Source organism: Dipodomys merriami, unplaced genomic scaffold (assembly GCF_024711535.1).
Source record: "Dipodomys merriami isolate MVZ:Mamm:240054 unplaced genomic scaffold, mDipMer1.0.p SCAF_6, whole genome shotgun sequence".
Lineage (NCBI taxonomy): Eukaryota > Metazoa > Chordata > Mammalia > Rodentia > Heteromyidae > Dipodomys > Dipodomys merriami.
Window position 1 is genome coordinate 8,390,637 of NW_027206179.1, and position 20,577 is coordinate 8,411,213.

The following is a 20,577-nucleotide window of genomic DNA, read 5'->3' on the forward strand; positions in this document are numbered from 1 at the left end:
AACCTCCCTAGCCATAAAAGAAATGCAAATCAAAACAACATGGAGATACCACCTCACCCCAGTTAGAATGGCTATAATCAAGAACTCTAATAACAACAGATGCTGGAGGGGATGTGGACAGAAGGGAACCTTACTTCCTTGTTGGTGGGAGTGTAAACCTTTTCAACCACTTTGGAAAGCAGTATGGAGGTTCCTCAAAAAACTCCACATAGAGCTCCCCTATGACCCAGCAGTCCCACTCTTGGAGATTTACCCAAATGTTTACAAACAAGACCACACTAAAGCTACCAGCACAACTATGTTTATTGCAGCATTATTCACCATAGCTAGGATCTGGAACCATCCCAGATGCCCCTCAGTAGATGAATGGATCAAGAAAATGTGGTGGAATTTTATGTCTCAATCAGAAAGAATGACATTTCCCCATTTGTTAGGAAATGGAAAGACTTGGAAAATGTTATATTAAGTGAAGTAAGCCAAGCCCAAAGAAACATAGGTCCCATGATTTACCTTATTTGCAATATCTAGTATATGTATGAGTTAAGCAGAAAAAGTCAGATACGGTGATGTTAGGAAAATGAACCCTAAGATATGTATTTTAAATGTTTTTTTTCTTTCATGCATTTGTTTCTAACTCAATTATAAGATTATTTCTTTGTTGCTTTGTATGTCCCTCCCCCACTGTATAACCCCTGCTTTCACTGTATTTGATGCCGGTATAATTTGTGGAAGGGAAGGGGAAAAACAAGTCGTTTAAATAAGGATACAGGTGGACCTGTTGCAACAATGAGAAGTACAAGTTGTCATATCAAAAACGAACTTTACAACTTGGGGGGGGGAGTATTAGGTCAGGGGGGAGGGAGAATTGGAAGGGATGGGAAGGGTAAACAAAGGAGGAGGCTACAATGCTTGATAAGATATGTACTCACTATCTTGCCGATGTAATTGTAACCCCTCTGTACAGTATTTTCACAATAAAAAAAAGAAATAGGACAGCCTTTTGAAGATGAGATAGTGGACAGTTTTCCTAAACTTGGTTTGTTATTGTCTCTCTTAGGACTTGAAATCAAGTACTGGGTGCTGTCCCTGAGTTACTTGCTCTAGGCTAGCACTCTATCACATGAGCCACAGCTCCACTTCCAGTGTTTTGCTAATTACTTGGAGATATGAGACTCATGGATTTTTCTAGTACCGCTGGCCCTGAAATGTGGTCCTGACATCTCAGCCTCGTAGTTAGCATTACGCTCAATGCTACTGTTCTATCACTTGAGGATCAGTTCCATTCTGACTTTTTGGTGATTACCCAAGTCTCTTTGCTTTACTGCCCCTGGCTTGCTTTCAACTGTGATCCTCAAATCTCAGGCTTCTGAGTAGATAGAATTGTAAGTGTGAACAACTGGTGCCCAGAAACACAGTTGCCACTTTCTAATAACTGTTTCACACAATCTATCTCTCCTTCACATATTAAGTTTTGCTTTTGCATTACTCTTCCACATAAGGATTATTATTACTATGATTATTTTTAGTAATACTGAAGATTGAGCTTAGGGGCTTCATGCTTTCCTTAATCTTTTTTGTGCTCAAAGATAGTGTTTTATCACTTGAGCAACAACTCCACTTCCAGTTTTCTTGTAGGTAAATTTGAGATAAGCATCTTCCAGTCTTTCCGGTCAGTGCTGGTTTTTGGAGAGGGTAGAGATCTTTGATGTTCTTACTTCCTGTATCCTTTCTTTTTCATTATTTCAATTTTCATATTATGTGAAGGAAGTACTGATCATCAAGACATTTCCCAGCACTAAATTCACCATAGTGGCCTTGAAACAGGGATTTCAGCCTAAGGCTTTATTTTGTTACAACTCTCTTTCCATCCCCCAGTTTGGAAGCTCATCTCTTCATGAACAGTTTCTTGTAAAGTAGTGGAGGAGAATAATATGGGAAACGACTATCTATTGCAATTTAAAGCATTTTATTTACCTTCTTACATACACGATAATTAGGGTGTCTCTTGAGGCTTCTATTTTTTCTGGTACCTAGTGCAGAAAGAGTTGTTTGATGTGTTGGTGCTGCAAGGAAAACCACAGGGCCTTCCTCACATGACCCCTTGCTCTACCTTTGAAAGTTGATCTTAAATTGATACATTATCTAAATTAGCATGGTCTCTCAGATAACCATGTAACTTAAAGCGAGTGGATCAAAAAACAAAGACTTATTTTTCACACAAGTGGTGCTAGTTACCCCAACATTAAAACAAAAAGAATACTTGGTGTCTCATGAAGATCCACTCAATGATTAATGGAGGGTATCATTTTTTGGTGTGCTACCTGTGAAAGACAAAAATTAAACCCTGTGGGATTTCATATGGACATCATATTACTAATATCTCCCAAATGGTACAATTTTAAGCATACATACTTTGTAGAGAAACAAACATTGCATTGATTTGAAAGTTATTACATTGATTTTCAGATAAGTTTTGGATTATTTTTGATGAATTTCTTTTGTCTCCTGTGCAGGTTTGTTTTCAAGTACTATCAGCTTGTTTTGGCCTTGGCTTTTGTTGTTGAAGAAATCAACAAGAATCCCAATCTTTTATACAACATGACTTTAGGATTTGATATCTACAGTGCTGATTTCAGAGCTTGGTCTGCATTTGAGAATCCTTTTATTTGGCTTTCTGGGCAGAAGAAGATCCCCAACTACACCTGCATAGGAGAAAGGAATTTTGTAGCAGTGCTTGCAGGAACGTCAGGAATGACATCTGTGCAGATTGGAACACTGCTGGAACTCTACAGATTTCCACAGGTGAAGGCGAGAGGGATGTGTAAGATGTCTACTTTGGTACCATTTTCAGATGTTATAAGAGAATGTTAGGAAAAATAGTAACATAAAAACATATGCTATTTTATAATGTCAAAAGCTGAGTAGTCCAACATACTTACTCTATTATCCAGGTTCTCGTTGTTTAAGAGAGGATGGAAAATGTTGCAGAAAATGAAGAGATGACCATGAGCATAGGGTTTGTTGAACAATTATGCAGAAAGCAATCAGGAAGAGGGAAATGACTTTAAAAATGTGAAGTTATTGAGTGAATAAATTTAAGCATAGTAAAGCAAAATGGCTATGTTTTCTCTGATCTGTGGAAGTTGAATTAAAATATAAACATGAGGAATCTCAGGAGGATGGCAGAGGAGAAGCTAGAGGCTAAACAAGCTCTCGGGTAGAATGCAGTTTTAGTGCTCTAGTAAACAGTCCTAAACCAGAGAATCACACCAAGTGTGCCATCACAGTACAGAGAGTTAGGCCAGAGAGGGAAAACCCAGGCAAGGAGACAGATCTGAGCACTTGCCGGCAGCCGTGGCTGCTGCGGCGGCAGCAGTGGCCGTAGCAGCCATACTTGCAACAGAGAGAATCTGGGACAAAGGCACCAGATACAGCAGACATGCAGATTATACTCAACACCAGCAAGAACTGACAAGGATCAGACATCTTCATCCTGCCGTTCACAGATCAGAGACCCAGGAACCAAGACGCTGGCGTGAGTAGAAGCCTCATATCCCCACTCCTCAGGGAACAAAGGAGGGAAGGCCACCCCCCCCCCCACTACCAGAGTTCTCCATCTTTGATAGTGACAAAGGCCTGGCTGAGCAGCTAGCTCAAACTGAGGCCTTGGAAGAAAACAAAAGAGTCATTTAGCAGATCACAGGAACCTAAACTGACCTGCCAGGCTCAAGCTCCACACAGGGAAAAGTAACCCAGCCCAGGCCTAGCAAGCTCTGCCAGCCCCTGGAGCTGTTTTCTTCACTGTGTAAACAGAGCCAGAGGCTGCTCCTCCCTACAGCAGCCTTGACAATCAATTGAAATTCAGTAAACATAAACCCGGAGAAAAGCTCCAGGCTGGGCTCTGTGAGTGTCTCACAAGCTAGCTCCTCAGGGAAAAGCTGCTGTTTGCTGGAAGGCCTCAACATTACCCAGAACCTAGCTTCATCAAAGCATCTCCACACTAGAGAAAACAGCCATCTCCCTCTTTTGTGATACTCAAAGCAGATCTCCCTCCCATTGAACTAGCCTGGGAGGAGGATCAGAAAATCCTGGGTCAAGCAGAGCATTTTTCTGCCTGCTCAAACAAACTGACTTAAGAAACCAACCAAAGACAGAAAAATCAAACACCACAAGCAGACCAGAGACTCCACCAAGAGACTGGTTACGGACACAAGGGAGATACAGGATCTTCCCATCCCCCCCCCAAAAAAAAATCAAAGAACTCTTTTACAAAAAAGAGTTTATAAAATTTTTTTCTAAAACTTTTTTAACTTTTAATTCTTAACTTAAAAAATTGTTTTCTATTAACATTTTTCCACTATAATTTTTATGTTAGCGATTTATGTGTGTGTGGTTTTTTTCTTTTTTGTTTCTTTTATTTATTTTTTTGTTTAGCTCTACTGACCTTTTGATCTTTTTTTCTTTCTCATTTTTTTCACTTTTTCTTCTCTTTCGTTCTTCTTTGCATGACTTAATTGCTGATCTGCTCATCTTCAGATATAACGGTAGGTGAATATTAGACCTTATCCCCCATTGTGTACACACTTAATCCAGAAATTTATTACTCAATTCAAAACCTCTTAGACTTAAATTCCTTAATAGCAGTACTACCTCTTTATACCTATATGATAGTTTAAGCATTTTTACTTTTAAGTTTTTCACGTCTCCTTTCTATCCCTCCCCTTCTCTTATCCTATCCATGTTCTTCTCTGAATATTACGTTTTTAATTTTGCATATTTTTTAAGTATTGCACTTTTTAATTTTTGTTTTTCTATTTTTACTTGTCTCTTTTTTTCTCTCTTTCTTCTTCTTTTTTCTTTCTCTCTACTATCATTCTATCCAAACTATATCCCACTTTGAGATTAGGAGTTAGTTAACTCTCCCTCTGCCTTTCCACATTCCTCTATTCCTATTTTTACCCACATCTCTCCCTAAACCTTATAATTTCTAGTTTACCAAATTCTTCTTTGCAGTTTGTAGCCCATTAATACATAGTTGTTTGATGTTGAATAGATATATCTGTTGAACTAGATTGTATCTGCAGACTTTTGACTGTGCAACTACAGACTTTGGTTGATGCTTGCCTTAAAATAGTGTTTTAGCACAAAACTGGTGTTACTTTCATCCCAAATGGGCAGAGCAAGCCTGAAAAACACAAGAAAAATTGCAAGCCCAGGATCTTATCTCCCACTCATGATAATCAGGGGACAGAACAGATAATGAATAATCCAGAAAAGAGTTCTCAAAAAGCTTTACAAACACTTACTGGTAAACATGGTAAGTGAAAAGATTGAAACCCTGTGAAGGACTCTGTATGAGGGTTATAGGGAGAGAGTTTGCAAACCAAAGGTCAATACAGGAATATCATTAGCAGGAGGAAGCTACTCAAAAATTGATACAGGAATTGAGTGGGCAGCTTGAGAACACTCAAAGAGAAATAAAGGAATGGCTTGAGCAGTATGAGATCAGTCAAAGACATAGACAGGAATTGTGGGATCTGGCTGAGAACAGACAAAGAGAAAGCCAGGAATGGCGTGAGCAGGCTGAGAATACTCAAAGAACTACAGGAATTGGGTGAACGTGAGGAAGTTAATCAAAGAGTAATAGAAGAATTGAAAGAGCAGGGTGAGAATAGAAAAAGATCACTAAAGGCATTCATGGAATCCATAAACAGAGAGCTGAAAGAACTCAGGGAGAACACAAAGGGAATACTGAATGGAATCCAACAGAAGAAAAGGGAATCTAAGGAAAGGATAACCAATCAACTAAGTGATTTGAAAATAAACACTGAACACCAAATTAAGGAGTAAAGAAGTTCATACAAGATCTAAAACAAATTTCCAACAAAGAATTTGAAGCCATCAACGCCGACCAACTAGAAGGAAAAGAAATAAAATAAAAAGTAGAAAGTCTTGATAGTAGGCTAGACCATGCAGAAGATCGAATATCGGGGATTGAAGATAGCCTAGATATAATAGAGGAAAAAACATACAACAATCCAAAACAAACCCAAGAAATATAATAGATCTATTCACACTTGGAAGACACCATCAGAAGGCCTAATCTGAGGATAATGGGTGTAGAGGAGCACCTAGAGACAGAAGTTAATGGTCTAGGAAATTTGTTTAACAGGATCCTAGCAGAGAACTTCCAAAACATGCAAAAAGATAGGCCTATTCAGATACAAGAAGCTTTCAGAACTCCAAATAGACCAGACCAGAACAGGACATTCCACTGTCACATTATAATCCGCACAGGCTCAAATCAGACCAAGGAAAAGATCCTTAAAACTGTCGAGAAAAGATCAGTCACTTATAAAGGGAACCCAATTAGAATCACCTCAGATTTCTCAGCAGAGACAATAAAAGCAAGAAGAACCTGGAATTGCAGTGTGCCATGTCTTACAGACAAACAACTATCAACCAAGAATACTGTACTCAGCTAAACTCTCCTTCATAATCGAAGGGCAAATAAAAACTTTCCATAGCAAAGAAAAATTGAAACAATATATCTCCACCAAACCAGCCCTACAAAAGATTCTTAGAGTTCCTACACATAGAAAACCAACAAGAGCACAATAAAGACCAAGAAACCACACCCAAACTGAGAATCCAAGAAGCATAGGAAGAACCCAGTTTCTGCAGCCCCTACGAAAGTTGATAAAATGGCAGGAACTCCCAAATACCTCTCAGTCCTATCTCTCAACATTAACAGACTTGACTCTCCAATTAAGCAACATAGACTGTCTAGTTGGATTAAAAAGCAAGATCCTTCTATTTGCTGCCTTCAGGATTCACACCTTGCCCATAAAAACAAACACATTTTCAATGTGAAAGGCTGGAACAAAATCTACCAAGAAAATGGCCCCCATAAACAGGTAGGAGTTGCAATCCTAATATCAGATAAAATAGACTTCAAATCAAAATTAGTGAGAAGAGATAAAGAAGGTCGCTACATACTAATTAAGGGATCTCTCCTTCAGGAAGATATTACAATCCTAAATATCTATTAGCCAAACAAGGGAGCAGCCAAATTTATCCAAGAAATACTACTTTCCCTCAAATCATACAGAGATCCAAAGAAATTGATTGTTGGGGACTTTAACACATCACTATCCTCACTAGATAGATCAACTTGGCAAAAACTCAACAGAGAAACTGCAGATCAAAACAGCTGCATAAATCAACGAGTTAACAGACTATTTCACCCAGAATATTTCACCCAGCAGCATCAGAATACACGTTTTTCTCAGCATTACATGGAACATTATCCAAAATAGACCACATTTTAGGCCAAAAAGCAAACTTGTCCAAATTCATAAATATTGAAGTTATACCTTGCATTCTCTCAGACCACAAAGGAATAAAATTAGAACTCAACACCAAAAGCCACCAAAGAAAGTTCTTTAACACATGGAGGCTGAACAACACACTGTGGAATCACGAGTGGGTCATGAAAGAGATTAGAAAGGAAATTCAAATATTCATGATATTCAACAAAAACGAGCACACTAAATACCAGTTCCTCTGGGACACAGCAAAGGCAGTAATAAGGGGCAAGATTATAGCTCTGAGTTCCTACATCAACAAATTGGAGAGATGTAAAACCAACAACTTAATGAGACATCTGAGCCGCCTTGAAAAAAAGCAGCAAGATAAACCCCAATCCAGGGGACGGAAAGAAATAATTAAAATTAAATCAGAATTAAACGAATTAGAATCCAACAAAAAATGAAGTCAGAATCAATGAAACAAAGACTTTGTTCTTTTAAAAAAATTAACAGATCCTTCACAAATCTAATCAGAAAAAGAAGAGAACACAACCAAATAAATAAACTCAGAGATGAGAATGGAAACATCACCACAGAAACAACGAAGATTCAGAACATTATAAGGGAATATTTCTCAAAACGTTATGCTAATAAATTTGAGAACTTGGCAGAAATGGATCTTTTCCTAGCAAATATTGACATGTCAAAACTAAACCAAGATGCATTAAACCATCTTAACAGGCCCATATCAAGCAATAAGAGACCTCCCATCTAAGAAAAGCCCAGGCTCAGATGGTTTTACAGCAAAATTCTACAAGGCCTTCAAAACAGAGCTCACACCAATACTCCTCCAACTCTTCAATGAAATTGAAAGAGAAAGCTCACTACCCAACACATACTATGAAGCCATCATAACCCTCATCCCAAAACGAGGCAGGGGCTCATCAAAGAAAGAATTATAGACCCCTTTCTTTGATGAACATTGATGCAAAACTTCTCAACAAAATTTTTGTCAATTGCCTTCAACAAATCATCCAAAAAATCATACACCAGGATCAAACAGGTGTCATTTCACGGATTCAATGCTGGTTCAATATACACAAGTCAATTAATATTATTCATCACATCAACAGGAGCAAGGATAAGAACCAAATGGTTATCTCAATAAATGCAGAAAAAGCTTTTGACAAGATCCAACACCCCTTTATGATGAAGGTTCTGGAAAAACTAGGTATCCAGGGATCATTCCTCAATACAATAAAGGCTGTATATGACAAACCTACAGACAAAATTATGCTTAATGGTGAAAAACTAAAGACATTTCCTCTTAACTCAGGAATGAGACAAGAATGTGCACTCTCTCCACTTCTCTTCATTCTACTATTAGAATGCCTAGCTACAGCATTAAGACAAGATGCAAACATAAAGGGGATCCAAATACAGAAAGAAGAAGTAAAACTCTCCCTCTTTGCAGATGACATGGTCTTGTATTTAAATAATCCCACAGACTCCACTCCTAAATAACTCAAACTGATTCAAAATTTGGCAAAGTAGCATGGTATAAAATTAACCCTAAAAAATCAATGGCTTTTCTGTATGTCAACAATGAGAAAAGTGTGGCTGAAATCAGGAAAGCAACTTCATTTGTAATAGCCTCACAAAAAATAAAATATCTAGGAATTAAATTAACCAAAGAAGTGAAGGACCTCTATGATGAAAACTTTAAAAACTTGAAAAAGGAAATCAAAAGAGAACTTAGAAAGTGGCAAAAACTCCCATGTTCCTGGATTGGAAAAATCAACATCGTGAAAATGGCAATCCTTCCCAAGGCTATCTATAAATTCAATGCGATACCTATCATTATTCCAACCTCATTCTTCAAGGAAATAGAAGAGGCAGTCCAAAAATTCATATGAAAAAATAAAAGACCACGAATAGCAAAAACGATCCTCAACAGAAAGAACAGTATTGGAGTGTTGGAGGAATATCAATACCAAATTTCAAACTCTAGTACAAAGCCATAGTAATTAAAACAGCTTGGTACTGGCACAGGAACAGACCTCTGGACCAATGGAATAGAATTGAAAACCCAGAAATGAACCCACAGACCTATAGCCATCAATAAGGGAGCTAAAAAAATAGAATGGAAGAAAGACAGCCTCTTCAGTAAATGGTGCTAGCAAAATTGGTTAATCACTTTTAAAAACTATAGCTAGATCCATATATATCACCCTGCAGCAGAATCAACTCCAGATGGATCAAAGATCTCAGAATCAGAGCAGACACTCTGAAAACATTACAGGAAGGAATAGGAGAAACCCTAGGTCTCCTTGGCACAGGCCGAAATTTTCTAAATATAGACCCAGAAACACAACAAATCAAAGAAAGGTTGGACAAATGGGATTGCATGAAATTGCAGAGCTTCTGCATGGCAAAGAACATAGCTAGCAAGATCAATAGAAAACCCATGGATTGGGAGAAGATCTTCACTGGCCATACAACAGACAATGGTCTTATACCTAAAGTATACCTAGAACTCAAAAAATTAAATCACCCAACAGCAAATCTTCAAAGAAACAACTGCTCAATAAATATGTGGGCTAACGACTTAAAGAGAAACTTCTCTGAAGAGGAAACAAGGATGGCCAATAGACACATGAAGAAATACTCACCTCTCTAGCCATAAAAGAAATGCAAATCAAAACAACATTGAGCTACCACCTCACCCCAGTTAGAATGGCTATAATCAAGAACTAATAACAACAGATGCTGGAGGGTTTGTGCACAGAAGGGAACCTTACTGCATTGTTGGTGGGAGTGTAACTTGTTCAACCACTTTAGAAAGTAGTATGGCCGTTCCTCAAAAGACTCCACATAGAGCTCCCTTTTGACCCAGCAATCCCACTTTGGGGCATTTACCCAAATGATCACAAACAAGACCACACTACAGCTACCAGCACGACTATGTTTATTGCAGCTAAGATATGGAAGCAACCCAGATGCCCCTCACTAGATGAATGGATCAAAAATGTGGTATATATACACAATGGAATTCTATGCCTCCATCAGAAAGAATGACATTGTCCCATTTGTTACGAAATGGAAAGACTTGGAAAAAATTATATTAAGTGAAGTAAGCCAGGCCCAAAGAAACATAGGTCCCATGGTTTCCCTTATTTGCAATAACTAGTATATGTCTTAGTCAAGCAGAAAAGGTCAGATAAGTTGATGTTAGGGAAATGAAACCTAAGATATGTATTCAAATTTTTTTCTTTTTCTTTTTTTTTTTTGGTCCGGTCGTAGGGCCTGAACTCTGGGTCTGGGCGCCTTCCCTCAGCTCTTCAGTTCAAGGCTGGCGCTCTACCACTTGAGCCACAACACCACTTCTGGCTTTTTTCTTTTTTTGCTTATGTGGTGCTAAGTAATTGAACCCAGTGCCTCGTGCATGCAAGGCAAGCACTCTACCACTGAGCCATCTTCTCAGCCCCTCAGTTTTTTTCTTTCATGCGATTGTTTCTAATACATTCATAAGATGGTTTCTTTGTTGCTTTGTATGTCCCTCCCCCACTATAGAATCCCTGCTTTCACTGTATTTGATGTCAGTATAATTTGTGGAGGGGAAGGAAAAAAACAAATCGTTTAAATAGGGATACAGGTAGACCCATTGCAACAATGAGATGTACAAGTCATTATGTCGAAAACGAACTTTACAACTTTCATGGGGGGGGGGAGGAGGATTGGGTAGTTGGGCGAGAGGAGGACGGGAAAGGATGGAAGGGGAAACAAAGGAGGAGGCTACAATGTTTGATAATAAATGGACTCATTCTCTTGTCCATGTAATTGTAACCCCTCTGTATAGTATTTTCACAATAATAAAATAAAATATAAACATGAAATAAAAATCAGTATAAGAACCTATAGGTGGCCAGAAGCACATATACATGATTAAATTGGCTAAATTATGGTAAACATAGAAGTGGATATCCATGATATAAACACCCTGGACAATTAACACTAGGAAATTAAATATTTAATGTGTGAGGAGTATGATATTAAATGGATTGTTGAGAAGCTTTGAAAAAAAAGAGGAATAATGGCAAGTATACTCATAATATTCAAGTATACTTGTGCAAATGAAACAAGGAACAAGGGACTAAGTAGTGTTGGTACAGATGAGGAAAGAATAATGGAAACAATAGGATAATGGTAAATAGGCATTATATACATAATTGACATGCTTAAATGAAAAATCATTGAACAATGATTTAAAGATAAGCTACAATTTTACTTAAAAATTTAAAAAAATCAAACCCTTCCTTCCACCCAATTCAACCTATTGCTGAATATAAACCAAGACTGAGGTTGTGATGTATATTAGATTTCTTACATGTGAGCCACCAATTTTTTTCCCTTTAGTTTACCTATGGGACTTTTGATCCTGCCCTGAGTGACTATGGAAAGTTTCCTTCTCTCTATCAGATGGCCCCAAAGGACACATCTCTAGCCATTGCCATGGTCTCCTTACTGCTTCATTTCAGCTGGAACTGGGTAGGACTATTGATCTCACAAGATGAGAATGGTTTATTGATCCTTTCAGAACTGAGAGAAGCAATGGACAAGAACAGAATCTGTGTAGCCTTTGAGCATATGATCTCTGGCAGTACAAAGGCACAATTATTTAACATTATGGCAATTCAGAACCAGATTAATAAATCATCAGCAAATGTAGTTATCATTTACGGGAGTAAGGAATACCTGCTGGACATAATGGCATATCTTGGGCACTATTTAATAAGAAGCAAAATTTGGCTCTTGAACTCACAGTGTGATTTATCCATTGGAAGGAAGTATTTCATGTTAGGCTCATTCCATGTACCTCTCATTTTTTCACATCACCATGCAGACATTTCTGGATTCACAGATTTTATCAGGGAAGTCAACCCTTCCAAATACCCAGAAGACTTTTACCTTGCTAAGTTGTGGTTTCTCTCTTTTAATTGCTCCCATTTTGAGTCTGACTGTGTAATATGGGAGAACTGTCCACATGATGCTTCCTTGGAATGGTTGCCTGTGCAAATTTTTGACATGGCCATGTCTGAAGAGAGTTACAATATCTACAATGCTGTGTATGCTGTGGCACAGGCTCTCCATGAGATGCTTCTTCAAACAGAAGAGCTAGCAATGTGTAATGGGAGATGGAGGATGCCTTCTCCTGCACAGGTAACACCTTCTCTTTCAATTCTATACATGAAAACGAAAGTAAATCTTAATATATTCAAATCTTATTCCAATGGCCTAAGAGAAACTGTACTTTTAAAAATATTTGTAAGTTTACTCCAGACTCTGTTCATGTGATCTTAAAGAAAAATACCAGCAGAAATTTGTGTCATGTTCCCATCAGTTCCTGTGTTACAAATGACCTCAATAAATTACATTGAATACTTTTACAATCCATCTTTTCACAAAAAGCTTCTTAATAGCAAAGGATGATCTGTTCTTTATGTACTTAATTATTCCAATTATTTTGTTTCTTAGAAAGTAATTTAAAGGATGGAGGGATTGGAAAAGATGAAAAAGAATGATGAAGGGGTGCCATAGAGATGGCTTGTATTCACACAATGACTTTGTATATCGCATAAGGATAATGCAAAGAATCATTGACAATTCCATATTTAACACATTAAGAAATTTAATGAGCTGAATGCCAATGAGTCACTCCAATAACCCTAGCTACTCAGGAGGCTGAGATCTTGAGATCATGGTTAGAAGCTCATCCAGGCAAGAAAATCTGTAAGACTCCTATCTCCAATTTACTACCAGAAAACCAGAAGTGGTTTTGTGGCCCAAAGTGATAGAGTGGTAGCCTTGCGCATACAAGCTGAGGGACAGTGCCTAGGCTCTGAATTCAAGACCAATGGCATACAAAAATAAAAAAATAATTAATTAAATGTACACAAAATAAATAACTTTTTATTCCACATTATGTATCATGTACTTCGCTAATAAAATATCTGGGATATTGATAAAATAACTCTTATGTAGTCCACTGAGAATTGTCTTATTCATCATTATGTAGAGGTTTTTCCTCTTGAAGAAAGCCTTGAAGTAATCACAATTCAGAAGTATGACTTTTTTAGTTCCCTCTACACCTTCTTTAGTGAGACTTCATGTGATATTTGTGTTAATTTTGAATGATAAACTAAGAATTAAAGAGAATAAGGGGTTTGGTTGAATTCAGGATTTCTGTTTCAACTCATGGATTCTCTTCATCATGAGATGATGTATCTCTTGTAGCTGCACCCTTTTCTGAAGAACATCCAATTTTACAATCCTGCTGGAGACCAAGTGATTTTGAACGCGGAAAGAAAATTAGAGGCAGACTATGACATTTTGAATATTTGGAATTTTCCAGAAGGCCTTGAGCTCAAAGTGAAAATTGGGAAGTTTTCTCCATATACTCCTCATGATCATCAATTGTCTATATCTAACGATATGATAGAGTGGGCCATAGGAACTACCAAGGTGGGTTCAAGACAACACAAATGATTAGAACTTAATATAGTAAGCAAAAAGAACCCCTAGATATGATGTCCCTTGTGCTCACTAATCATCAAGTATTGTACATTTAATGAGTTGTAACTGGAAATTGTCTGATTCACTGACTCTTAGATGGGAAAAAGATACACTAATTGAACATTGATAAATGTTCATTTATCATGAAATCTAGATGACATCTGTTATAATCATACTTTAGTATTAAAACAAAATGCCGGAAAAAGCAATCATTTTGTAAGGTTGAAAGGCTTGTTTTGCTCCCCTCAGTGGACCATCCTTAGTTGACCTGCTATTTAGATATGCATGGTAAGAGGAATCATCTAAGGAACCTGTACCAGAGGAAAATTGTGAACTCAAAGCAGCCAGAAAATAAATAGGAATATACAATGGCCCTGGGGTCTAGCATAGTATTAAAAGTTTCAATGAGTATTTTACTTCTTGTTTCCATATTTCAGTATTTCACAAATCAGTAGGATGAATGTCATGCTATGAGCCTGGTGCCAATTGCTCATGCCTCTAACCTAGCTACTAAGGAGGCTGAGATCTGAGGATCATGGTTCAAAGCCAACCCGGGCAAGAAAGTCCATGAGATTCTTATCTCTAATAAACCACTATCAAACTTGAAGTGGCACTATGGCTCAAGTGGTAGAGTACTCTCCTTGAGTTGAAGAACTGAGGGACAGTGACCAGGCCCATAGTTCAAGCCCCATGTCCAACAAAAAATAAATGCTACAAATTCAAGGCAGTTCCTGGAAGTTGGCCAGAAATATCTTAGCCTTTGGAACCACCTCTTAAAGGTTACACAATTTTCAGTAGTAGCTTGGGCTGAAGGTGAAGGCTATAGCACAAAAGCCTTTGTGGATTGTGTCAGGAAATCTAACATAGCATGCAATCGATTGATTGGCCTTATGTATGTACAATAATTATGCTTAATGGTCAAAAATTTAAGAACATCCGCCTTTTTTGAATGAGAAGTAATGGAATACTTACCAACACATATCTGATTTTCCTCAGACTCCTCACTCTGTTTGCAGTGGGAGTTGTGGTCCTGGATTCCGGAAATCCCCTCAGGTGGGAAAGGCTGTCTGTTGCTTTGATTGTGCACCTTGCATAGAGAATGAGATTTCTAATGGGACAGGTAAGTCTCTTACTAAAGAGGAAATTCTCTATTACTATCCTAGTATTTCCCAATGTATCCAAGTCCATGGAAAAGGTTTTGTATTTCAATTACAAACCCAAAGTCTTCCATCTTTTAGTAATTAAATTGTAACAATGGATAATATTGCTCCTCATGGCCTTAAATTACATATGAGAGTAATTTTGCTATGACATTTTATACATGTTTATCTCAAGAAAACCCTTTCTCCGCTACTCAATACTGAATTATTAAATAGTTTTTATTTTGGTTGTCAAATTGTTCTACAGAGGCATTACAGTTAAATGAATCATGTAAAGAGTACAATACTTTTTGAAACACATCTCCCCTTCCCTGGCTCTCTGCCAATTTTTCTCCTCCCCTCCCCAAACAACAAGACGTACAATTAATTTTCCACACAGTGTCTAGTAAGTACCACTGTTGTATTTATTTACATTTGTTGTATTTGTTCCACCTTTTCTGTGCCCACCTTACCCTTCCAAATACAAACTAAGTAACAATAGAAAAGGAACAGAAAACAAAAAAACAGCAACAACAGCAACTAAAAAGCATGTCTTGTTTCTGTGTCTTGAAATTTATTTCATACAACATTGGTTTCTTTTTTTCCTTCTTTTTTCTTTTTTTTTCTTTTTCTTTTTGGTCTGTCATGGAGTTTGAACTCTGGACCTGGGTGCTGTCCCTCAGCACTTCAGCTCAAGGCTAACCCTCTACTACCTGAGCCATAGCTCCACTTCTGCTTATGGGGTGCTGAGGAAATGAATCCAGGGTCTCATACAACTGACCCACGTTTCCAACCCACAACATTATATTCTATGATCATTTACACCTAGCTATGAGCCTTTTTAACCACCTCTATGCATATCCTTCTTTGGCCTAAGTTAATGTCTACAGTTCATTTAGCTTCTTCATTGAGGTAAACTATGAATACATACAAAAGATAGACTGTCCATTATCTTCTAAATTATATTTTTGCCACTATGAACACATAAAACATGCATATCTTTATTTATGTATGCAGAATTGTTCTTGGTATAGAGACAGTTTTTAAAATGCTGAGTTTGGTTTAAGTATTAGACACAAGTGATCTGCACAGAATGTCTTTAAAGCTAAAAGAGACCCTTGATTCTCTGTTAGAACTGCTTTGCAGGTGGAAGAGACACAAATAGAGTGTTATGATTCCAGAATGTAACACCAGCCTCCTTTTAAATTTTCAAACAAACACATATAGCACGTAAGGTACATTATTCACAATTTTGAATGCCAGTATGCAGTCATGCACACAGTGCTGAGAGCACATACAATAGCAGCATAAAGAAGTCAGGAAATTACTTTTAGTTCATTTGAATTATGGAAAATGGTCAATTTCTACTTTGTCTTGAAAACAGTATGAATTCATTACTCTTTCTTTCAGGTATTTTGGCCCAATTTTAGAATACTATTATAACATTATGCATAGATTTTATGATAAATAAATTAACTTTTAGGGATATACAATTAGCATGTTTCTTTCCTAAGAGTCAGTGAGTAAGACAATCACAATGAAAACACAAATAATGTGAAAATGAGGATGACCTTATGGTATAGACAAGGTGCAAAAGATCAGTTTCAGGCATTTTTATATCATTTGGTAATATATTATGTTAATGAGTAGTAATATGTTCAGAGTACCTTCTAAGAGGTGAACTACCAATCTACATTGAGACAAAGGAAGTGCTGAAGCAAGACAACTGGTAACTCCCCCTTCTACCAGATATAGAGCAGTGTATGAAGTGTCCAGATGATGAGTATGCCAACACGGAGAGAAACCAATGCCTCCCCAAAGCTGCAAGTTTCCTGGCTCATGAAGAATCCTTGGGAATGGCCCTGGACTGTGTGGCTCTATGTTTGTCCAAACTCACTGCTGCTATTCTAGGGATCTTTGTGAAATATCAAGACACTCCCATTGTCAGAGCCAACAACCTGTGTCTCAGTTACATCCTGCTTATCTCCCTCATGTTCTGTTTCCTCTGTTCCTTGCTCTTTATTGGCCGTCCCAACACAGTCACCTGCATTCTGCAGCAAACCATATTTGGGCTTGTCTTCACTGTAGCTGTTTCCACAGTGTTGGCCAAAACTGTGACTGTGGTTCTGGCTTTCAGGGCCACTTCTCCAGGGAGAAGGATGAGGTGGCTGCTGGTATCAGGGGCTCCTAACTTCATCATTCCCATCTGTACTCTCATCCAGGTGACTCTCTGTGGACTCTGGCTAGGAACCTCTCCTCCCTTTGTGGACACAGATGCACACTCTGAACATGGCCACATCATCATTCTGTGCAACAAGGGCTCCCTCACTGCCTTCTACTGTGTCCTGGGATACCTGGGTTCCCTGGCCCTGGCCAGCTTCATCATGGCTTTTCTGGCCAGGAACCTGCCTGATACCTTCAATGAAGCCAAGTTCCTGACCTTCAGCATGCTGGTGTTCTGCAGTGTGTGGCTCACCTTCCTGCCTGTCTACCACAGTGCCAAGGGGAAGGTCATGGTGGCTGTGGAGGTCTTCTCCATCTTGGCCTCCAGTGCAGGGCTCCTGTGCTGCATCTTTGTCCCCAAGTGCTACATCATCTTGTTAAGGCCAGATAGAAATTCTCTGCATGGCTTCAAGGACAAAATACACACTGGGAGAAAGAAGCCCTCTTAAGATAAAAATCATCAAATGCCTAGAAGGTCTAAACTAAATCCACCCCCTTCCTTAAATCTTGTATTATTTTATATTGTAAAAATTACTTCAACAAATATGTAGTTCTTATTGATTTCTCTAGTAGTAGTAGTAATATAGTTACACATTTTAGCAAAAAGGGCCTAATTTTGAATTTTATTGGGCTTGGTCTTTGTTTCTCTCTGCACTTAATCCTATCATCCCAAATTTCAAGTTTATGTATACAGCTATCAATCTTCTATATTTGATTTTGCAGTCACTTTTGTATATTTTTAATTATCCTGTTTCCTGTCTTTATGTCAATATTGTTTAGTCCTCTAATACATTTCAATTAATTCTCCTATTGATTAAGCTCCAAGATGTTTGTGTGTGTGTGTTGGTCCCTGGGCTTGAATGTGACCTATGTGCAGATCATTTAATTATTACTCTGTTTTTGATGGTTTGGGTATTGAACTGGGCCTGGGTGCTGTCCTTGAGCTCTTCACTTCAAGGTGAGCACTGTACCACTTAAGGCAATCGTTGCCTCTAGTTTTCTGGTAGTCAGTTGGTACAGAGTGTCTTATGGACTTTCCTGCCTGGGCTGGCTTTGAACTGTGATATTGAAATCTCAGCCTCCTGAATAGTTAGGATTACAGTCATGAATGACTGGTGCCAAGCTGACCATTTATATATATATATATATATATATATATATATATATATATATGTATATATACATATATATGTATATATATACATATATACATACATACATATATGTTTTTTATTGTGAAAATACTGTACACGGGAGTTACAGTTATCTGACCACGGTAATGAGTACATTTCTTATCAAGCATTGTTGCCTCCTCCTTTGTTTTTCCCCACTATCCCTTCTTTCCCACCTCCACAACTATACTCCTCCCCCACCTAAATTGTAAAGTTTGTTTTTCACCATGTTTTGTACATCTCATTGTTACAATGGGTCAACCTGTATCCCTATTTAAACATTTTTTCCCTTCCCCCCCCAAATTATACCAACATCAAATACATTGAAAACAGGGGTTATGCTGTGGGGGAGGAACATACAAACAACAAAAAAACACATGGTACCTTATAAATACATTAGACAACAGTAGCAAGCAAGAAAAAGAAAACACTTGTGCCCCTATCTTGGGTTCATTTCTCTTAACTTCATCTTATCTGGTCATACGTACATAGCTTTTGATCTTTAATACTTGTCCCAGACGTATACTAATTATTGCAAAAAACGGAAACCATGGGACCTATGTTTCTTTGGGCCTGGTTTACTTCACTTAATATAATTTTTCCAAGTCTTTCAATTTCCTAACAAATGGGGTAATGTCATTCTTTCTAATGGAGGCATAGAATTCCATTGTATATATACACCACGTTTTCTTGATCCATTCATCACATTAAGGGGCATATGATTGGTTCGATATCTTAGCTATGGTAAATAACCCTGCAATAAACATGGTCGTTCTGGTAGCTTTGGTATGGTCTTTTTTGTGATTATTTGGGTAAATGCCCAAAAGTGGGATTGCTGGATCATATGGGAGCTAGCTCTATGTGGAGTCTTTTGAGGAACTTCCATACTACTTTCTAAAGTGGTTGAATGTTTACACTCCCACCAACAATGCAGTAAAGTCCCCTTCTGTACATATCCCTTGAAGTATCTGTTGTTATTAGAGTTCTTGATAATAGCCATTCTAACTGGGGTGATTTTGATTTGCATTTCTTTTATGGCTAGGGAGGTTGAGCATTTCTTCATGTGTCTATTGGCCATCCTTCTTTCCTCTTCAGAGAAGTTTCTCTGTAAATCTTTAGCCCACTTATTTATTGGGAAGTTGTTTCTTTGAAGATTTGTTGAAGGATTTAATTTTTTGAGTTCCCAGTATATTTTAGATATAAGACCCTTTTTCACTGTATGGCTAGTGAAGATCTTCTCCTGATCCATGGGCTTTCTATTGATCTTGCTAGCTATGTCCTTTGCCTTGCAGAAGTTCTGCAGCTTCATGCATTCCCATTTGTCCAACCTTTGTTTGATTTTTTTGTATTTCTGGGTCTCTCTTAAGAAAATTTTGGACTGTGCCAAGGATACCTAGGTTTTTCTCCTAATCCTTCCTGTCATGTTTTCAGGGTGTCTTTTTGTTCCATTTGGAGTTGATTCCTCTGCAGAGTGAGATATGAGCATCTTGCTTTAGTTTTCTACAGGTGATTAACCAATTTTGCCAGCAGCATTTACTGAAGAGGTTGTCTTTCTTCCATTCTATTTTTTTAGTTCCCTTATTGAAGATTAAGTGGCTCTAGGTGTATGGGTTCATTTCTGGCTTTTCAATTCTTTTACATTGGTCCTGAGGTCTGTTCTTGTGCCAGTACCACGCTGTTTCAATTCCTATGGCTTTGTAGTAGAGTTTGAAATTTGGTATTGACATTCCTCCAGCACTGTTCTTTCTGTTAAGGACTGCTTTTGCTATTCGGGGTCTTTTATTGTTCCATATGAATTTTTGGATTGCCTCTTTTATTTCCTTGAAGAATGACGTTGGAATATTGATAGGTAACACATTGAATTTGTAGATACCCTTGGGAAATATTGGCATTTTCAGGCTGTTGATCCTTCAATCCAGGAGCATGGGAGGTTTTTGCCACTTTCTAAGTTCTGCTTTGATTTACTTTTTCAGGCTTTTAAAGTTTTCATCATAGGGACCAGTTGACTATTTCTTAAAATTCATGTGATACACACACTTTCAAGTTACACAAAAACTTTCTCCACAAGGCAGAAATCCAAAATATTTGTTAGAGTGACACTTCTCAGTCTTTCTTCATTGGAACAAATTGTACTGTCTGGACCAACTACTTGAAGGCCAA

The 20,577-nt window shown here is 37.9% G+C and overlaps 1 protein-coding gene across 1 annotated transcript in view; it reads left to right on the forward strand.

The window, feature by feature from the left end:
- LOC138814241 (vomeronasal type-2 receptor 116-like) overlaps positions 1-17,694 on the forward strand; it is a 30,649-nt gene extending 12,955 nt beyond the window's left edge. Inside the window, exons 2-6 of the mRNA XM_070003253.1 lie at positions 2,514-2,802; positions 11,727-12,530; positions 13,605-13,832; positions 14,880-15,003; positions 16,772-17,694. Coding sequence (XP_069859354.1) covers positions 2,514-2,802; positions 11,727-12,530; positions 13,605-13,832; positions 14,880-15,003; positions 16,772-17,694 — 2,368 coding nt within the window. The remainder of the gene's footprint in view (positions 1-2,513; positions 2,803-11,726; positions 12,531-13,604; positions 13,833-14,879; positions 15,004-16,771) is intronic.
- The last annotated feature ends 2,883 nt before the right edge of the window (positions 17,695-20,577 follow it).